General features: G+C 46.0%; 1 protein-coding gene across 3 annotated transcripts in view; it reads left to right on the forward strand.

The window, feature by feature from the left end:
* Nucleotides 1-18,513, forward strand: part of ELF5 (E74 like ETS transcription factor 5) — a 33,450-nt gene that overhangs the window by 12,703 nt on the left and 2,234 nt on the right. For all 3 annotated transcript variants that reach the window (XM_032283599.1, XM_032283600.1, XM_032283598.1), the window contains exons 3-5: nt 6,391-6,624; nt 10,315-10,365; nt 16,853-16,921. In XM_032283599.1, the coding sequence (XP_032139490.1) occupies nt 6,391-6,624; nt 10,315-10,365; nt 16,853-16,921 (354 nt within the window). The remainder of the gene's footprint in view (nt 1-6,390; nt 6,625-10,314; nt 10,366-16,852; nt 16,922-18,513) is intronic.

Here is an 18,513-nt window from a genome sequence, read left to right on the forward strand (position 1 = left end):
AACTCGGGCCTCCTCTGACCCAGACTGTCTTGTCCCAGCCAGGCCCTGAGCTTGCTTTATGTAGTTGCTCCTCAGCTACATTGAGGAAAGCCTTGTTTCCCTGAGAACAAATGTAGCCCCAAAATAATAACCATTAACAGGTGACTTATACTGAAAACTTACTGTCATTCAGATACTGCACTAAGTTCTTTACAAGCATCATTTCCTTTTCACAACAAACCTCCTGAGATATAGGTACTATTGTTATTTTTATTTTACCAGTGAAGGAAGCTGAGGTCCGGAGGTTAGGAAAGTTTGTTAGAGTTGCACAGTGAATACATCAAAGAGCCAAGATTTCAAATCAGGAAGGTCCATCTCCACAGCCCAGGCTCAGTTGCCCCACCCAACCATGTGACTTCCATTGGAAGGTCCCTTCCACTCCAAGAGGCTCTTTGGCAGAATCCTAGAATGGAGGCTGGGAACAAGAATGGATTGAATTCCTGTAGCTGGCAGGTCCATCTAGCTTCATAAACTTTCTTATCTCTGCTCCCCAATCAGTAGAGAAGAAAGACCAAGTTCTCCTCCAGAAGGGCATAACTGAAAGCTCTAAATTCAAACGACTTTCACAATCTGCAAATTTTGCATCCTGCTGCATATCCATTTTGTTGTAATATAAAAATCAGGCCAGGTGCCGTGGCTCATGTCTGAAATCCCAAAAATTAGCCAGGCATGGTATTACGCACCTGCGGTCCCAGCTACTCAAGAGGCTAAGGCGGGAGGATTGCTTGAGCCCAGGAGGATGAGCCTGCAGTGAGCCATGTTCAAGCAACTGCACACCAGCCCAGATGACAAAGCAAGACCCTGTCTCAAAAAAAAAAAAAAGAAAAAAGAAAAACTTAAAACTTTCCCCTAAAATGTTTGCTTTGAGTGAGGCTCCAAGAAAATGAACAGTGTGGGTTCCAGAATCATTACATAGGAAGGGCTTAGGGACAACAATTCATTTGGAAGACATGGCCAAAGGACTTGTCTGGAATTTATTTATTTATTTATTTATTTATTCATTTGGAGATGCAGTTTTGCTCCTGTCACCCAGGATGGAGTACAGTGGCATGATCTCGGCTCACTGCAACCTCTGCCTCCTGGGTTCAAGCAATTCTCCTGCCTCAGCCTCCCAAGTAACTGGGATTACAGACGTGCACCACCATGCCTGGCTAATTTTTATATTATTAGCACAGATGGGGTTTCACCTTATTGGTCAGGCTGGTCTCGAACTCCTGACCTCACGTGATCCACCTGCCTCAGTCTTCCAAAGTTCTGGGATTACAGGTGTGAGCCACTGCACCTGACCTGGAAATAATTTTTTAAGAACACTGTGTAAGATTGAGAAGACATCAGTTATCTATAACAAAGAATAGAGTTGGGGGATTAATGGACCCACCCTCTGGCCTTTCTACTGAAGATACACAATGAATATTATGTGACTTTCAATTACCTGCTCTGCACCACCCTGGGGATACAGCACCACCACCACCACCCTCTCCTCTGCTCAGTTGCAGAGGCTTGAGTCTTGTGTGTGTCCTGATGATCAAGAGTTTTACAAAGTCACACAGACTCACCTGTGTCCCCATGTTTTAAATCGAAGATGGGATGGCAGCATTAAGGCACCTAACCCAGGCTGGCAATGCAAAGACAAATTAGCTAGGTTTGGTTCCTAAGCTTGGTTTCTAATATAATTCCTATTGTTTTAATGAAGAAAATAAACCAAGGGTTCAGAAAGGAACAAAGCCACTGGCCTACACATTTAGAAAAAAATTAGTAGTGTTTGAAGGAATGTAATTAAAGTAGTGGCTTGGGAAGCCCAGGGGGTAACCCTGATATTGACAAATATAAGCGGATGATACTTAATGAGTACTCACCATATGCCTGGCCCTGTTCTAAGTACTTTCCATGTATTAATTTACATAATCCTTTTAGTAGCCCAAATAAGTAGATCCTATTATTTTTATTTTGCAGGTGAGTCTGAGGAGGTAGGACCACTAAGTGTCAGAGACCATGTCCCCTTTCAACTTTGAAGGGGAATTCAAAATATAGGAATCCTGGTTACAAGTTTGAGAACAGTGATTTTCAAGGAGGCTCCTGGAGCTAGTACCTCCACCTCCACTCCCAGAAAAGCAGGCTTGCTTTTTTCCAGATAAGTTTTAACTTGAAGAAAATAGTATTCAACTAAAAAAGAATCCTTCAAAGTTCTTAGCATGCCCACTCTAAGCAATAATCTTGAAGGAGACAAGTGTCCAAAACCCGTAAGATTCTTCATCATAAAGTGATGGCCAGGAGTGATCCAGCCTATGAGAACATTTTGACTGGGCTTCCCGTGCTGTTTTGTAAAAATCAAGTCAGGTGCCACGCTTGAAAATAGAAATCAGGAGAGTTGAGTCAGCCATCTGGTCCTGGCAACACAAGACCCACCTTTCCACAAGGTGAGAGGTCAGGTAGCCATTTCCCACTTTGGCGTGAACTTTCCAGTCCCCACTGTCTCCACGTGGGGGCTCAGGCATAGACATTATCTGCTGACCCTGTGGGCATCTGGTGCACCCACCCAGCTCTGAAAGTTAGTCCTCTTTCTGAATTTAAATGCATCCCAGGTTATATATACCATCACTTGTGAAAATTCCCCCAGAATTTCTGAAAACTCCCTCTAGCTCAATTCTTCCTTCCAATGCAGCTGGCCCTGAAACAAGTGTCCTAACCCACTTCAGACTTCAAAGGAGCTGGCAGAGTCTGCTGCTTAATAATAGTGACCTATGGGCATTCGGAGTAAGCCTACCAAGCACAGGATGGGCCTCTGCTGGCCGACATAGGCAGAAGGGCTCATGGCTCAACTTCAAAATGTTGAGATTATTTTATAGATGACAGAAGCATTGGGAAAATCACTTCACATTTCCAGACAACACAACCCATTAAAAATAATATATTCTGCTGGTATATAATCCCTTATTTTTTTTGCCCTGAGTTCATTTCTTCCAAGTATCAAAAGGGTCTTCTTCATGTCTTCATTAAGAGTATAAACACTGTCAGTCTCTGCATCCTCTGTCTGATTTTTCAAACATAGATTGTATATTTTCTTTTTTCTAGCCAGGCTCTGCTTATCCATTATTTACAGTTAGGGTTATACATGTCTACCTTCCTCCAAATCTTGCTTTAGTCAGTCTTGAGATGTGTGCCCACCTTGGTCCTCCTCAACCAAGAAGGGTGGGGCATGTTGGGAGGGAAAATCCCCACATTCAAGAAGAGATGGGGTGCCTAACGCCTTTACTGGCAGGCCGTTTGACCTTACAGAAGTCCCTCAGTCTCCCCGTGTGTAAAGTGGAGAGTGACTGCCAGTCATCTGGTCAATCAGACACCCTCACTGAGGGAGGCCTGCGGTGGGCTAGGCCGGGCTCCAAGCACTCCTGGTTCAGGGCGAGCCAAACTCTTGGTCTGGAGGGGAGGGATGAGGAGGACGCCTGAGGGCCCCTGAGTGGAGAGGGGAAGACTCTATGCAAGGGAGAGTGAGGATGAACAGGGATTCCTCAGGAGAAGGCAGGTGGGGACCACGTTCCATCCAAAGAGAAGCCCCTGTGGGGAGACTCCGGCTGCGAAGCCTCCTGAGCGAGGAGAGCAGGAGAGCGGCGGATGAGGAGGGGCTGACGCGGCCCTCCCTCCCCGGCGCAGCCTCCGCTCTGCCGCCCTCCTCCCGTCCTGAGGGTAGGACCCCCGCCCACGGAAAAGCGCCCCCTGGAGGCCCGACTCGGCACCCAGAGCAGCCATTTTCCTCCCAGCTCTGGGGCTGGGGAAGGAGCTTGCAGATGAGGAGAGGGGGCCTCCGCCGGGCTCTGGCTCCCCTCCAGGGGCCGGGGCCGCACACAAAGCCGCCCTGGGGGTGAGCTTCAAAGCCGAGCGCCGGGGAGCAGGGAGCCAGCGCCAGCAACACCTTCCCCGCGTGGGGCCGACTCCCGCCCGGGCGTTTCTCCGAATCCTTGAGGCCCCCTTGGCTTCCGCAAACAATATGGCCCTCTTCCAGTGCCAAAGAAAATAGCAACGGGGTGGAAGCGGAGAGGGGAGGGGACGGGAACAGCGGAACAGAGCCTTGGCGAAACCTTTCCATGAAAAGAAATCAGCTGCGCCCTCCGACCGCCGCACACCGATAGCCATCTCGGGCAGGGCCCGGGCAGGACCCGCGGCTGAAGAATGTCAAGGCTCATAAACGTCTCTCGCGGAACGCCAGGAAAGTCCAAAGGCCCCTCAGGTTTACTCAAGCCAGAAATCAGTAGATGAAAGCGCAGGCCGAACTCAGGAATGGCGCCTTGTTCTGCCAGGAGCCCCTGCCTGCCCTGAAGAGCCCCCACGGGCCTGGTGGGCCGGCTCCAGCCAGTGGCCAGTGATCAAGACCTGGCCTCACCTGCTCCCTGGCTCTTCCCATCCGCCAGGTAGAAGCTACGACATCGGCCTCAAGCAGCCTGGCACAATACTGACCGTTTGATCCGCAGGCATATAGAAGAGATCTCTGGAAGAGCTTTGAGTTTTAAGGGGAGCCTCCATTTCCTCCTTTGTGAAATAGCCCAATTACACCTACTGGATAGGATTGTTGGGACGACCTGGGAAACTTGAGACGACAAAAACATGTAGCACCTTGGCTGCCAATCAGAGGGTGCTGAGTGAGCAGTAGCACCTGACCGCACAGAACCCACCTCCTGCCTGGAATCATCAGCAACTGGCAATGGTGCGATTGCTACTCGCCTTTAAATGCTGCAAATCGCACCACTGCCATTTGCTGTGGGGTCTAACATGTGAGGGACCCTTTCAGTCATCGTCACCTTGCTCTCTGCATGTCACTCTCTGCTGTCTGCCTGTCTACTCAGGCCCTTGCGTTGTGTTCTCTCCAGCTCTCCCCCGTCTCAGCCACTCTTCATGTTCATCTCTGCTCTGCGCTGACCCTCTGAGGACCGCTATGGTGGCATGGGGAGAGCAGTGGCTTTCCAGTTCAGGCCGGGGTTCAAATCCAGCTCTGCCACTCACTGGCGTGGGTTCTTGGGAAAGTCCTTCATGACTTTCAAGTTCCTCTTCTGTGACCTCCTGGGGCACAGGGACCAAACCTGTCCACCATGAATCCTTACACAGTGTGTTGCTGTACACATAGTAGATATTCAATACTAATGTTTGTAATAGGGTTTAAATCCTCCAGGCTCTGTTCCAGGTACTTTTATGTAATTAACTCATTTAATCTGCAAAACACTATGATGTAGGTGCTATAATTATTCCAGTTTTACCAGTTAAGAAACTAAAGCTTTCATTTGTTGAATGAAATGAATAAATGAATGAATAAATAAATTCCATGGCAGATACAATAATTGTTTATGTCAAAGAGCCTGACCAAGTACCTAATTCCTCACCTCTTGCATACCTTGTGTCCACCTCACTTTCCATTTCTCCCAGGAACAGTAGGACAGAACTGTTGAAGACCAAATCTCTGTCCCTGGGCCACGCACAGTCACATCCCAGTCTCCCAGACAGATGGCATTCTCAACATTGAGGCATGTACACGACTCCTCTAAAGGAGTGAGGGACTCTGATCTCAGGATAGAAATTACTCCGAACACCACCAAAAGCACAAGAACAACAAAACAACCAGCTCTCCTGTGACCACCTTCCTCTGGAGGCACCTACTATGGTGACCCAAGGACAGTCAGACTCTGGGCAATGTGTAAGAACCCAAGGATCTTGCCACAAGATGGCCAGTAATGGTGCAGAAACAAGTAGCCAGCATTGGGCAGCTGCCCTTTAAAGTATAGGGACTAAACCAGCTTCAAATGGTGTCTGATACACAGTGGACATGTGTGACTATTGAATTGGTTACTAAGTTTTTATGCGCCATTCTACATACATTAACCCCAAACTCCATAACAGTCCTGAGTGTTGAGCATATTATCCCCATTTTTCAGATGAGGAAACTGAGATTTCAATGCCCATAGACCTTGCCCAATTGGAGAGTGGTGGAATCAGAATTTCAACCCGGCCTGTCAAACAGCTGAGTCTGTGCTTTTGACATCATGTTGTCTGGAATCAAATAACTGAAGGGCTGTTTTCTTTCTTTTTCCACTAAATGCTTTTTTTAAAGCACCAACACTAACTCTGGTTCTTTCTTGCCCCTGTCATTCCCTCCCTGACCCCAAAGCTTATCTGCAGGATCCAGTCCCTCTGATCTTCTCTGCAGAATAGAAGGTGACCTGGGCCCTACAGAAAACCCAGGGGTGAAGGCCCTTTTCAACTCATTGGCAGAGGGATGAGGATGTTACAAAACTGATGTGGCCTTTGGGGGCCCTCTGAAGACTATCTTGGGACTATCATTCCTCACTTCTTTCTCCTTTGGTGTAGCCTGCGACTCGTACTGGACGTCAGTCCACCCTGAATACTGGACTAAGCGCCATGTGTGGGAGTGGCTTCAGTTCTGCTGCGATCAGTACAAGCTGGACACCAATTGCATCTCCTTCTGCCACTTCAACATCAGCGGCCTGCAGCTGTGCAGCATGACACAGGAGGAGTTCGTCGAGGCAGCTGGCCTCTGCGGGGAGTACCTGTACTTCATCCTCCAGAACATCCGCACACAAGGTCAGTGTTCAGAGGGCTGGGCCTCCAGGGGAGGGACAAGGATTAGGACCAAACAACCTGGAGAAGTCCTTTTTCACCATGTGACTTGCACAGCAAAATTTTACTAACTGGAGTTCTCTGTTAACCAAAACCTTCAATAACTGGAAGCTAACATGCCAGAATTGGGGATTTTAGGGAAAAGGGAGCAAGTTACAGAAATGCAAGTTGAGTGCATTTTAAAAAAAGAAAAACTGGCTGGGCGTGGTGGCTCACGCCTATAATCCCAGCACTTTGGGAGGCCAAGGCGGGTGGATCACCAGGTCAAGAGATGGAGACCATCCTGGTCAACATGGTGAAACCCTGTCTCTACGAAAAATACAAAAATTAGCTTGGCATGGTGGCATGCGCCTGTAGTCCCAGCTACTCGGAGTCTGAAGCAGGAAAATTGCTTGAACCCAGGAGACGTAGGTTGCGATGAGCCGAGATCGCGCCATTGCACTCCAGCCTGGGTAACAAGAGTGAAACTCCATCTCAAAAAAAAAGAAAAAAGAAAAACTAACACCACATTCAGGGACTGCCCAGGTACCAGGCTTCTAATAATACAGTATCTTTATAATGATTTGAAACCACACAGGATGGACAAAAAAGAGGTGTTGCTTCATCTCTGATTAAGCAGAAGGGGAATAAAGTTAAACAGACCCTTACCCTTCCCATTTCCACAGGAGTCCAACTAATTACCATTTCTTCACATTCCTAATGGTTGAGGATCAAGTGGCCACAAGGTGGCGCCAATAGCATTATTTAACTTTCAACAGGCCTTTTGCATGCAGAATGTCGAAGCACATTTTTTTCAATCCAGAAAGGTTCTTTGAGAACATCGAGTTCTAATGTCTCAAAGTCACACATAGATGAAAGGAACTGATATCCCGAGACATTAAGTGACTTCCTCAAGGTCACACAGCATACAGGGCTGATTCACAGAAAGTCAGTACAAAGCAAGGGCTTGGAGATCCGAAAGACCTGCATTCCAACCCTGGCTCCAATACTCCCGAACCATAGCACCTATGGCGAGTGGCTTAACCTGTCTGAATCCCCATTGCCTCATCTGTCCAATGGGATAATGACACCTCCATGAGCTTTTTAGAGGATTGAGGGAAATATTACCTAGCACGGCTTATAAAGATGGAAATGCAGTAAATAGCAGCTATTTCCATCATCATTAATATAACCAACAGGCATATTGCAGGATGCTAAAGGAAACATATCTTAGCTCAGTTTTAAGAAGGATCTTTTTAAAAGGTAGCACCTTCTTTTGAAAAGGTAATTCAGAAGATACAAGAGATAGGAAGCTCCCCCCCTACCAGAGATAATCAAGCAGTCTAAGAGCTCCCTGCTTGAAGGGGAGGCTATGACAGCCACTCTTATTTGGACAGAAGACCCACAGAGGACCTACCTTGACCTCTTCCTGCTCTTCATCCATCATGAGCTCTAGAAGGCAGAAAAGCTAGGAACGGTGGCCCTTGGGTGCTTCATGGTTTGGGCCCTTGGAGCCACAACTCCAGTGACAGTGACCTGCCAAGAGCTGGGATCTGTGTCCTGTGCTCGGAGTGGGCACTCCCTGAGAGAGGACAAGTCTGAACAAGTCACAACGGCTCCAAAAGGAGCTTGGGACTCCATTTAGGATCCTCCCAAGGGAACAGGCTTGCACAAAAATCCTGGGGCCATGGAGAGGGGTGACTTTCATTCTGAAAAAGATGCAGCCTGGCAATGCCAGCTTGGCCAAATGTCAAGTCACCCTCATTTGTCTCCATGCCTTTGTGCAGCCCCAGTGCTGGTGTCTCCCACCACAGGCACCTCTCTTCCCTGGCAATTGTCATATATATAAAAAAAAATACCTGTTGCCGAGCACGGTGGCTCATGCCCGTAATCGCAACACTGTGGGAGGCTAGGACAGGTGAATCACCTAAGGTCAGGAGTTCGAGACCAGCCTGGCCAACATGGTGAAACCCCGTCTCTCTTAAAAACAGAAAATTAGCCAGGCATGGTGGTGTGTGCCTATAATCCCAGTTACTCAAGAGGCTGAGGCATGAGAATCACTTGAACCCAGGAGGTGGAAGTTGCAGTGAGCTGAGATTGCACCATTGCACTACAGCCTGGGCAAAAAAGAGTGAAATTCCATCTAAAAAAAAAAAAAATTGTCCCTGGTTTTATTACCCCAGGGCTCTGTGCAAAATGGATAGGCTAAACCTAAAAAGCCAACTGCTTTTTAATAGGCCATGCATTACCTTTTCTTATTCTAAGGAATTCCTGGAGTCACACTGCCGCCTTTAATGGTGGGATTTCAGACACTCTTTAGCCAGGAGGGTTCCATGTTGAGCAGTAAAACTATCTGCTCCACCAATCTGCTCCATTCTGAAACTCCTCTTCTAATGTTTCCCAAGCAGGTATGTGGATTGTAGATTGTGGAGATATGTATATTGTGACCAAAGTTCACACTGTCCCCATTTGCCCAAGAAACATCGTTTCCACCTGTTATCCTAGAGTAATTATTACGATAGCACTACCTTTCATTCTCAAAAGTGTCTCCATTTGGATCATAAATTGTATAGTGAACTCAGGGTTATTACCTCATATATGCCTTATGCTGCCCCGTAGGTTAGGACTCTGGCAGAACAGGATACAGAACAAGGCAGTTTTGTTGAGGAGATGAGCTGGAAAGGGGCTGCGGGGGCCAGGCACCATCCAGCTCCATAGGTATTACGGTAGGATTTATAGGCCCAGAAACCTGGGGACACTGGTTGCTGGGAGGCAAGGTCAGAGGGTGGCTTCCACAGCCTAGGAGAGAAATGAGCCCCTCTTCAGTCTCCCATCCTGTTCTCAGTCATCCCCTTGGTCAGAGTCAACTGAGGTACCTGGCTGACCAAAACCAATGAGAACATGACACCAGGAATAAACAATCACAACTGCGCCCTGCTCCAGTCTGCTTAGCAAATAGAAGTTAGTCCTTGGGTTGGACCAAACTAGGAAATTGGTATCCTTCGGCCTACACTGCTATGTGGAAACACGATCTGAAACTCCCATTTCAACCCCAGCCCACCCCATTCCCCACAGCAGAGAGAACCAAGGCCCTGGCCTCATCTTCCACATCCTCATTAAACTCAGCATTCACTTAGGGTTTTGCACTTCTTGCAGTCTCTTATGCCCATTCTCCCTGCTGACCAGCACATAACAGGCATTCCAGTCCCCGAGGGATTAGAGGCCATGTCAGAGACTATCGACTCTTCACCAAAGGGGAGCTTAGTGGGTATTTTGTCTCATGATGTCAATGAGAAACACCAGTAAGCCCAGAGACTGAGTGACTGGACAAGGCTGCACAGGAGTCAGTAGGCCAGCCCAACTCAGAGCCCAGCCCTGGACCCCAGACCAAAGCTTACTCTCCAGTGCCTGCTCAGAACATCTGCAGAGGCTGCTGGGATGCCTGGTTCTGGGTGCTCCCTCCAAATGACCTTTAAAAATGAGGACATTGTTACCTCTCAGGGATGACTTCAGGGTGGGACGCTAAGGCCAGATGGTCTCCAAGGCTCCCTCTAAAATGTAACCAACATTGAGAGGGACAGTCACTCCACTTCCCTCCAACACCCCCTCTCCTGGGCTGGCCAGTGGAAACCAGGATTGTATGGTATGGTTTGTGGATTTCTTTTTCTTTCCCAGGTTACTCCTTTTTTAATGATGCTGAAGAGAGCAAGGCTACCATCAAAGACTGTAAGTATCCAAGCACAAGCCACCCAAGGCTCTATCAAGGCTGTCATTGGCACATGGGCTTGAGCATTCTTTTAGGATCGTACTGAAAAGTTGATGAACTGAAAAAATCCCAGACCTGGAGAAGCCAGTGGGGAAAAGTGTGGTGGAAAGAGTGACAGAAAGAGCATCGGCGTGGGTCTGGGGGACCACAGCTTGGGTCTATGGATTGCTGATCCTCCAAGACTCCATTCCCCTGTCTATAAAATAGTGTGACCCTTGTGGGTCATGGTGAGTTTGAGAAACGACACCCACAAAGGGTCCAGCATGTGCCACCAGTGTAGATGCCCCCAAAACCAGTATCTATCAGTCATAACACTAATAATACTATTAGAAGCCTGTGGTCCATGGTGCTTAAGAAGACTCTGAGCTCACTAAGTAGGGAGGGTTTGTAAACACAAGATAATGGAGGATCTCAAATAACCTTGATGCTGATGATTAACCTTCCCTGTTTCACTTTGGCAGATGAAGAAGGCTAGGGATCTGTGGTGCTTTCATTTTTTAAAAATGACAGTGATGATTGCTATTAGTTACTGAGTCCCGGAGGCCAGGAGATGTGGTCCTGGGCAAACCGCATTCCCCCATGGGCTTCAGCTCAGCCATCTGCAGAGACGGAGCAGAGCACGTGGTGTTTCCAAGGCCTCTGAGGGATGCAAGCTGGAGGGGCAGACACAGAGGGACTGTTTTGTGGTTTATGATTTTTTTTCTTCTTAAAGTCCCAAGCAATCAACTGAGGAGTCACGTTACTTGGCTCCTAGTTAACAAAAGTTTCTGGATTTTTATGTTTTGTTTTGTTTTTGGTGCTTTAGCACAGGAATAGCCAGTCTGTGGACCACATGCTAGGGGTTAAGCATGCACACCCTGCCCCACAGACCGCAACTACCCTTTCACGAGCCGCTCTGCATTCTGCTAGGTTTCATCACTCGGGGCCCCCGGGTGTAGCACCTCACCCATGTGTGAACAAAGCTCACATAGTTTCCTGGTGCTGGCAGAATCCCTTGTGATCCATCTGCAGCAGCCTTGGGGATGCAAATCCCAGCTTTCGCCACCCCACCTAACCCAGGCAAAGGCGCTGGAAGAAATGAGACATGACTGTGGCCAAAGGCTTGAGCCACAGGTAGGCATTTGCTTTACTCTCTAAGTAGTGGTGACCTGGACCTGACCAGCCCTTTCTCCAGGGGTCAGTGTCTTTACCTACAAATGGGATCACTTACCAGCCTGCCTTCCATACGGCAAAAGGAAGATCATGCAATAGAAAGGGAAGGTGTGTCCAGTCAGTTCTTTTCAAGTAGGTGTTACCTGAATATACAACTAGCCACAGTTAGATTCAGTGTGATGATGAGGAGGAGGAGGAGGATGACAACAGCAGCTAGCATTTGTTGAGTGCTTCCTATGAACCAGGCCCTGTGCCAAAATCTTTATAGACGTTATGTCAGGTAATCTTCCCAATATGAGACAAGTCCTAGTATTATAGCCTTTTTGTAGGGGTAGGAGCTGGAGCTTAGCGTTTAAAGGTGACATGCTTAGAAGGCAACAGATGACCCAGTTGTATCTAAATCTGAAGCCCTTGATGCCTTTGCTCCCCTTACCTATTTATTTCTCTCCTGTTTCCTTCACTCTTTGAACAAACATTCATTGAACACCTACTATATGCCAGGCCCAAAGCTAGGCACGGCATCCCCCAAATCCCCTGAGGCCCATCTCTGGCTCTCCCACAACCCTGATGACCATGCTTTCTCCAAACAGAAACCCTAATGGATAGTTGATGAGCACAAGGGGAGGTATGAAGACAACAGATTGGTAGTTTATACAATGAGCCCATCCCAGAAAGTCCAGGGCATGTGGTCACAGTGCCTATGGCCCAGGTGATGTTTCATGGTCTCAGATATTCCCTGACTCAAAACTAGAGGCCACCTTTCAGTGTTGATGTGCCATTCAAAGACCAAGATCTGGCCAATGAGGACAAAGTGGCATCCTGGGGCTTTCAGCAATGTTCCCATTGGGTCTTCAGCAAAAATGATTAGCTCTCTTTACCATTTATTAAGCACTTACTATGTGTTAAGCATGACACTGAGCCAAGTGTTCTGCTTATATTATATCATTTTATCCTTGTTTTAGCTCCATTAGGTAGTGTTGTTATCTCCATTTGCATCTGAGGAAACTGGACGTGTAATAACTTGTAAGTGCAGGGCTGAGATTCCAACACATTTCCTCAAAGCCTGTGCTTTTATACATTGTGCTATGCACACTCATACATGCACGCACGCATACACACACACAGGGACATATGCACACATGCTCCCAGACCCTTCTATTCTCTTGGCTGCCCATTCAGTTAAGATCCAAGCCCAGGAACCCCACAGGGTCTGGGTGTAGCTTGACAATAATTCAAACAAGACTGTTTTCAACTTGGTGCCCACTGAAGGTGTCCAGGCACACAAGCTACAAAGCTGTCAGAGCTGGCCAAAGTGAAGAAACCCACTCCTTCTCTGCTTGTTCTCTCCTCTCCACCTGCCCCACTCCCTACCCACCTCCACTGCAGCAATGCCAGTGGAGGGTATGCTGGGCCCAAGAACCAAGTCTACAGTCCTGGGTTCACTGCCAGGCACCTCCCTGCTCCTGAGCCTCAGAGCTTCTCTGCACCAGCCTGGCATGGGGTATGGGCACCATGGCTGGACTGCTGTTGTTATGGGGATATGATGAATTTGCTTTGGAAACCCTGCCAGACAGGCCCCCACCCCAGGGTGGAGGATATCAACAGCTGAGAATATATCCTTTGGCCACATTTTAAAAGTGTCCAGTCTCAAGGCCAACCAAGCCTCTCTACATTTCACAGACAGTAGAGAGCCTGGGCCGTGTCTCCCCTCATTCCCCACCAGCTGCAGGGACACAGTCAAGATGATGAAAGTCGTGAGCCAGGGAGAGCTGCACCCTGAAACCCAACTGGCATCTGCAGAGAAATCTCGTGGGTTCATGGTGCTGCTGCAGATCCACCAGCCAGTCCTGCTGGGGGCTGATTTGGGAACCTGCCTCAAGATTAACAGTGCAGTAATGACTAGCTCCCTGCCCCTGCCACCACCAGCCAGGCGAAGCCTTGACCCCTCAACCAATGAGTACCTTCAAAGCTATCACTGCAGAGCTAGGAACAGATAGAACAGGGTTATCTCTGGCAAGACCCACAGAAGAAACTCCCACCATCCTCATAAACCCCTCTCATGCTGATTTGTGCTGTGTTTATCCTACCATGCCAGATCCCCTGCATCCAAAACACACGAGAAATCATAAAATCCAAAAGGCAATGTTTTTCCTCCCACTTCTTGCCATTTTGCATTTCAATGAAAGCTTGTTGTTTATTCACACTTCATAATTCATCTTTATTCATGACTCCATTTGTTTTCTCTTCTAAAAGATTAAATCAAAACAACAGGTCGATCTGGAGACAGTAATAGACATATATCATACCGGTGCAGGAGGTTGAGTGAGCATCCAGCAACAGCAAATGCTCAACAAATCTTAGCTAATAATAGTTCATTAAATGTCTATTGAACGCCTGCTGCAAAAGATGTGATAAAGTAGTAGTTGTGATATTAGCTTTGGAATGAGAACTGTCTGGGTTCAAATCCTGGCTCCACCATCTGGATAAAATTCTTAAACTCTCTGGGCATCAAATTTCTCCTCAATAAAATAAAAATCCTAATAATATCACATAGGTTGTTACAAGGATTAAATGAGATACTCTGTGTGAAGCCCTTACCAAGCACTTGGCATTTAGTAAGTGCTATGTGAACATCACCTAACAGTAGAGGAGAAAAAGAGATGAAATGAATCTTTGCAGTAAAGTGGACCCAGTTCTGTGATACCAAGGAACATACAGGTGCTCTCTATGGGGCTCATAAGGGATCTGACCCAGAAGGTAAGTTCAGAGAAGCCTTCCTGAAGAGGTCTTGTGAGGGGTCAGCTGGGTAGAAGTAGGGAGTGGGTAGTCTGTGCAAAGGTCCTGAGCCAGGAGAAAGCCACACCCCAATGGAACCATTTGACCCAAGGGAAGGGAAAAAGCTGGGAGACAGATGAGATAAGGCTGGAAACTTGGGTGGGGGTCAGTCTGTGAAAGGCCTATCTAATGTGCAGCTTTCATCCTGGAAGAAATGGGGAACCACTGCAGGATGTTCAGCCGGGGAGTGACATGACCCAGTGGCACTGAGAAGGTCACCCTGAGCAGCAGTGTGGGGCACAAGATGTCATTCCTGCCCTTCCTGCATTTAGCAGTGACAGTATACATAGTAGATGATGCAGCAGGGATTGTTGTACAGTATAATGTAGTATAGTATAGTATAGTATAGTATAGTATAGTATAGTATAGTTCGTATAGTACAGCACAATACAGTATTGTTAGTACACTATAGTACAGTAGAGTACAGTTAGTGCAGTATAGTATAGTGCAGTATAGTTAGTATAGTACAGTATAGTCTAGTTTGTATAGTACAGTAGGTACAGTATAGTATAATATACAGTATAGTTAGTATAGCACAGTATAGTATACTTATTACAGTACAGTATAGTATAGTTGGTATAGTATACTATAGTATAATACAATATAGTGCAGTTGGTACAGTATAGTTAGTATAGCACAGTACAGTATAGTTAGTATACTACAGTATAATGCGATATAGTATAGTTAGTACAGTCAGGTTGTATAGTATAGTACAGTATAATATAGTTATTACAGTACAGTAATAGTATAGTTAGTATAGTGCAGTGCAGTACAGTATAATTAGTATGGTATGGTATGGTTAGCATGGTATACTACAGTGCAGTCACAGTATAATTAGTATGGTAAGTACAGTATACTGTCGTTAGCATAGTACAGTATAGTATAGCACAGTACAGTATAGTTTGTATAGAATAGTACAGTATAGTATAGCACAGTACAGTATAATTAGTATAGTATACTATAGTATAATACAATATAGTATAGTTACCACAGTATAGTTAGTATAGTATAGTACAGTATAGCACAGTACAGTATAGTACAGTGATAGTATAGTTAGTATCATACAGTATGGTATGGTATGGAATATTTAGCATGGTGTACTACAGTACAGTCACAGTATAGGTAGTATGGTATAGTACAGTATAATATAATGTAGTATAGTATAGCATAGTTAATATAGTGTAGTATAGTATAGCATAGTTAATATAGTGTAGTATATAGTATAGTAGTATGTATGTATGTATATATGTAGTATATATGTAGTATATATGTAGTATATAATATAGTGTAGTATATAGTGTCAGTATAGTATGGTACAATAGAGTATAGTTAGTACAGTATAGTTTGTATAGTATAGTATGTACAGTACAGTATAGTATAGTACAGTGTATAGTATATGTACAGTATAGTACAGTGCAGTATGGTATGGTATAGTGCAGTAGAGTTAGTATAGTACAGCACTATACAGTATAGCTAGTATAGTATGGTGCAGTACAGTTACTATAGTATAGTACAGTGGCGGCTCGATGATACTCACTGAGCACCTACTATGTGCCCCAGCAGTGTGCTAGGTTCTACAGGGTTACATCTGGAAACACAAATTGCTGCCCTCTCGTGGACACAGACAGTGAACTGCATGAATAAATACATCATAGAATATACTTGAATATTCTATGTAAAATGCAGAGCAGTGGGGAGGATATACAGTCCCAACTTGGGTGGTCAGAGGAGGACTCACTGGAAGGTGATTTTGAGCCAGGATTGAGATGAGGGCATGCACCACAAGTATCCAAGGGAAGAGCGTGCTGGACAGGTGGAAGAGCAACTGTGAAGCCCCGATGTAGAATGTGCCTGCACGTTTCCAGAGAGTCTGAAGCCAGGGTGGCGAGGGCAAAGCAAGTTGGGGGCTATGGGAAGCGGTGGAGACTGCGTTTGGGCTGGAGGGGCAGATCTGGTGCCACCATTTTAAAAACTCTTATACTACTTTAGGACGGTGCTTGTCCAGGTGTCTCAGGTTGTGACTCACAGCCCGAGTTATCATTTAAATCAGCACGGAGTTAACGGCTTGCTTTCTACCCTTCATAAGCTCTAGTCTCTTTGCTTTTACTTGTGTCTCTTCCAGTCTGTTCTTCACATAGGAGCAAGAGAGATCTTAAAACGTGGATCTTTGCTCTGCGCTTCAATATAAAGTCCCAAGTTCTTACCATGGCCTTCCAGGAAGGCCCGGCATGGGCCTTGATCAAAACCAGATTTATTTATTCTCATCGGGGTGGGTGAGATTAAGTCCAAGTGCTCCTTAAGGCACATCTTAAAGCATCTTGACACCTGCCAACTACTAATCACCTCCAAAGTGCCTAACATGGTGTCTTCTACCACAAAGGCATTCAATTAGTGTTTGCTCATTTGGGTATGACTTGAGGTCTGTATACCTTTCCACTGCTATAAATTATTCTTTTTCAGATGCCGATTCCAACTGCTTGAAAACAAGTGGCATCAAAAGTCAAGACTGTCACAGTCATAGTAGAACAAGTAAGTGCAGGAGGCCGGTTTCCATTTCCACTTCCTTAAAACCATTCCTAAAACAAAGTCATCTACTTTAATAAGCTTTGGAACCAAACATTTGAGTTGGACCAGTTACTTCCCAAGGAAGGTAGTAAAGAAATCAATGATTGCTTTTATATGTATTATCAAAATCAGATTTATTTCTTCTCATAAGAGTGGGTGAGATTGAGCATCTGACAATAGCAAATGCTTAACAAATCATAGCTAATAATTATCCATTAAATGTCTATTGAACACCTACTATGAAAGACATGATTGTAGTTGTGAACATTAGCTTTGGAATGAAAACTCTCTGGGTTCAAGTTATGGCTCCGCCATCTGGAGCCATGTCCAATCCTGGGTCCACTGTAGCTTCTTCTCAGAGGAGGATAACAAAGAAAACACTGGGAATCAGCAATTCTATTGCCTTCCTAGCACTAAGAGATCTGCCCAGAGCAGTGTCAAGCTTGCAATTTCACAAATGAATGTGTAGAAAACAATTGCTATATGCGAGGCGTGATTCCAACTACTTGGTATGTATTAAATCATTAAATTCTCTAACCTCTCCTAGGAGACAGGTACTCTTATTATCCCATTTTATAGGTAAAGTAACTATAAGAGTTTATAGTTATAAAGGTAGGAAGAGATGAATTCAGGACCCAAACCCAGTCAATGGTACTCCAGAACTGGTCTTAACCACCATATCATAGAATAAGAGAAATACCAGCCTTTCATGAAAAACTAAATTGCAGGATCAGTCCACCCAGACAGCTGTGGCTATGGAATCAGTACAACCATGCTTCCTGTCAGAAAGAAAAATCGAAAGATCATTTGACTGTCATTTCATTCATTTCATAAGAATTAAACTGTAGGCCAGGTGCAGTGGCTCATGCCTGTAATCCCAGCACTTTGGGAGGCTGAGGCAGGCAGGAGTTTGAGACCTGCCTGGCCAACATAGTGAAACCCCGACTCTACTAAAATTACAAAAATTATCCAGGTGTGGTGGCACACACCTGTAGTCTCAGCTACTAGGGGGGCTGAGGCAAAAGAATCACTTGAACCCAGGTGGCAGAAGTTGCAGTGAGCTGAGACCATGCCATTATACTCCAGCCTGGGTGACAGAGTGAGACTCTGTCTCAGAAAAAAGAATTAAACTGTAGTTCCATAGAATATCTGTGAGTCACGGTGTTTGTTTCACAATTGCTTCAATCAAAGACAGACACGTCACAGCTCAGTAAGTTTCCAGGTAGAGCAATCAGTCATGGATTAGTGAGAAGTTGCACATCTGTTCTCTTAAAATTAAACAAGCCGGGCATGGTGACTCATGCCTGTAATCCCAGCACTTTGGGAGGCCTAGGTGAGTGGATCACCTGAGGTCAGGAGTTCGAGGCCAGTGTAGCCAATGTGGCAAAACCCCATCTCTATTAAAAACACAAAAAATTATCTGTACATGGTGGTGGGTACCTATAATCCCAGCTACCTGGGAGGCTGAGGCAGGAGAATCACTTGAACCCCGAAGGCAGATGTTGTAGTGAGCTGAGATTATGCTATTGCACTCCAGCCTGGGTGACACAGTGAGA

Source organism: Sapajus apella, unplaced genomic scaffold, assembly GCF_009761245.1.
Source record: "Sapajus apella isolate SASKATOON/1434 unplaced genomic scaffold, GSC_monkey_1.0 scaffold14, whole genome shotgun sequence".
Classification (NCBI taxonomy): Eukaryota; Metazoa; Chordata; class Mammalia; order Primates; family Cebidae; genus Sapajus; species Sapajus apella.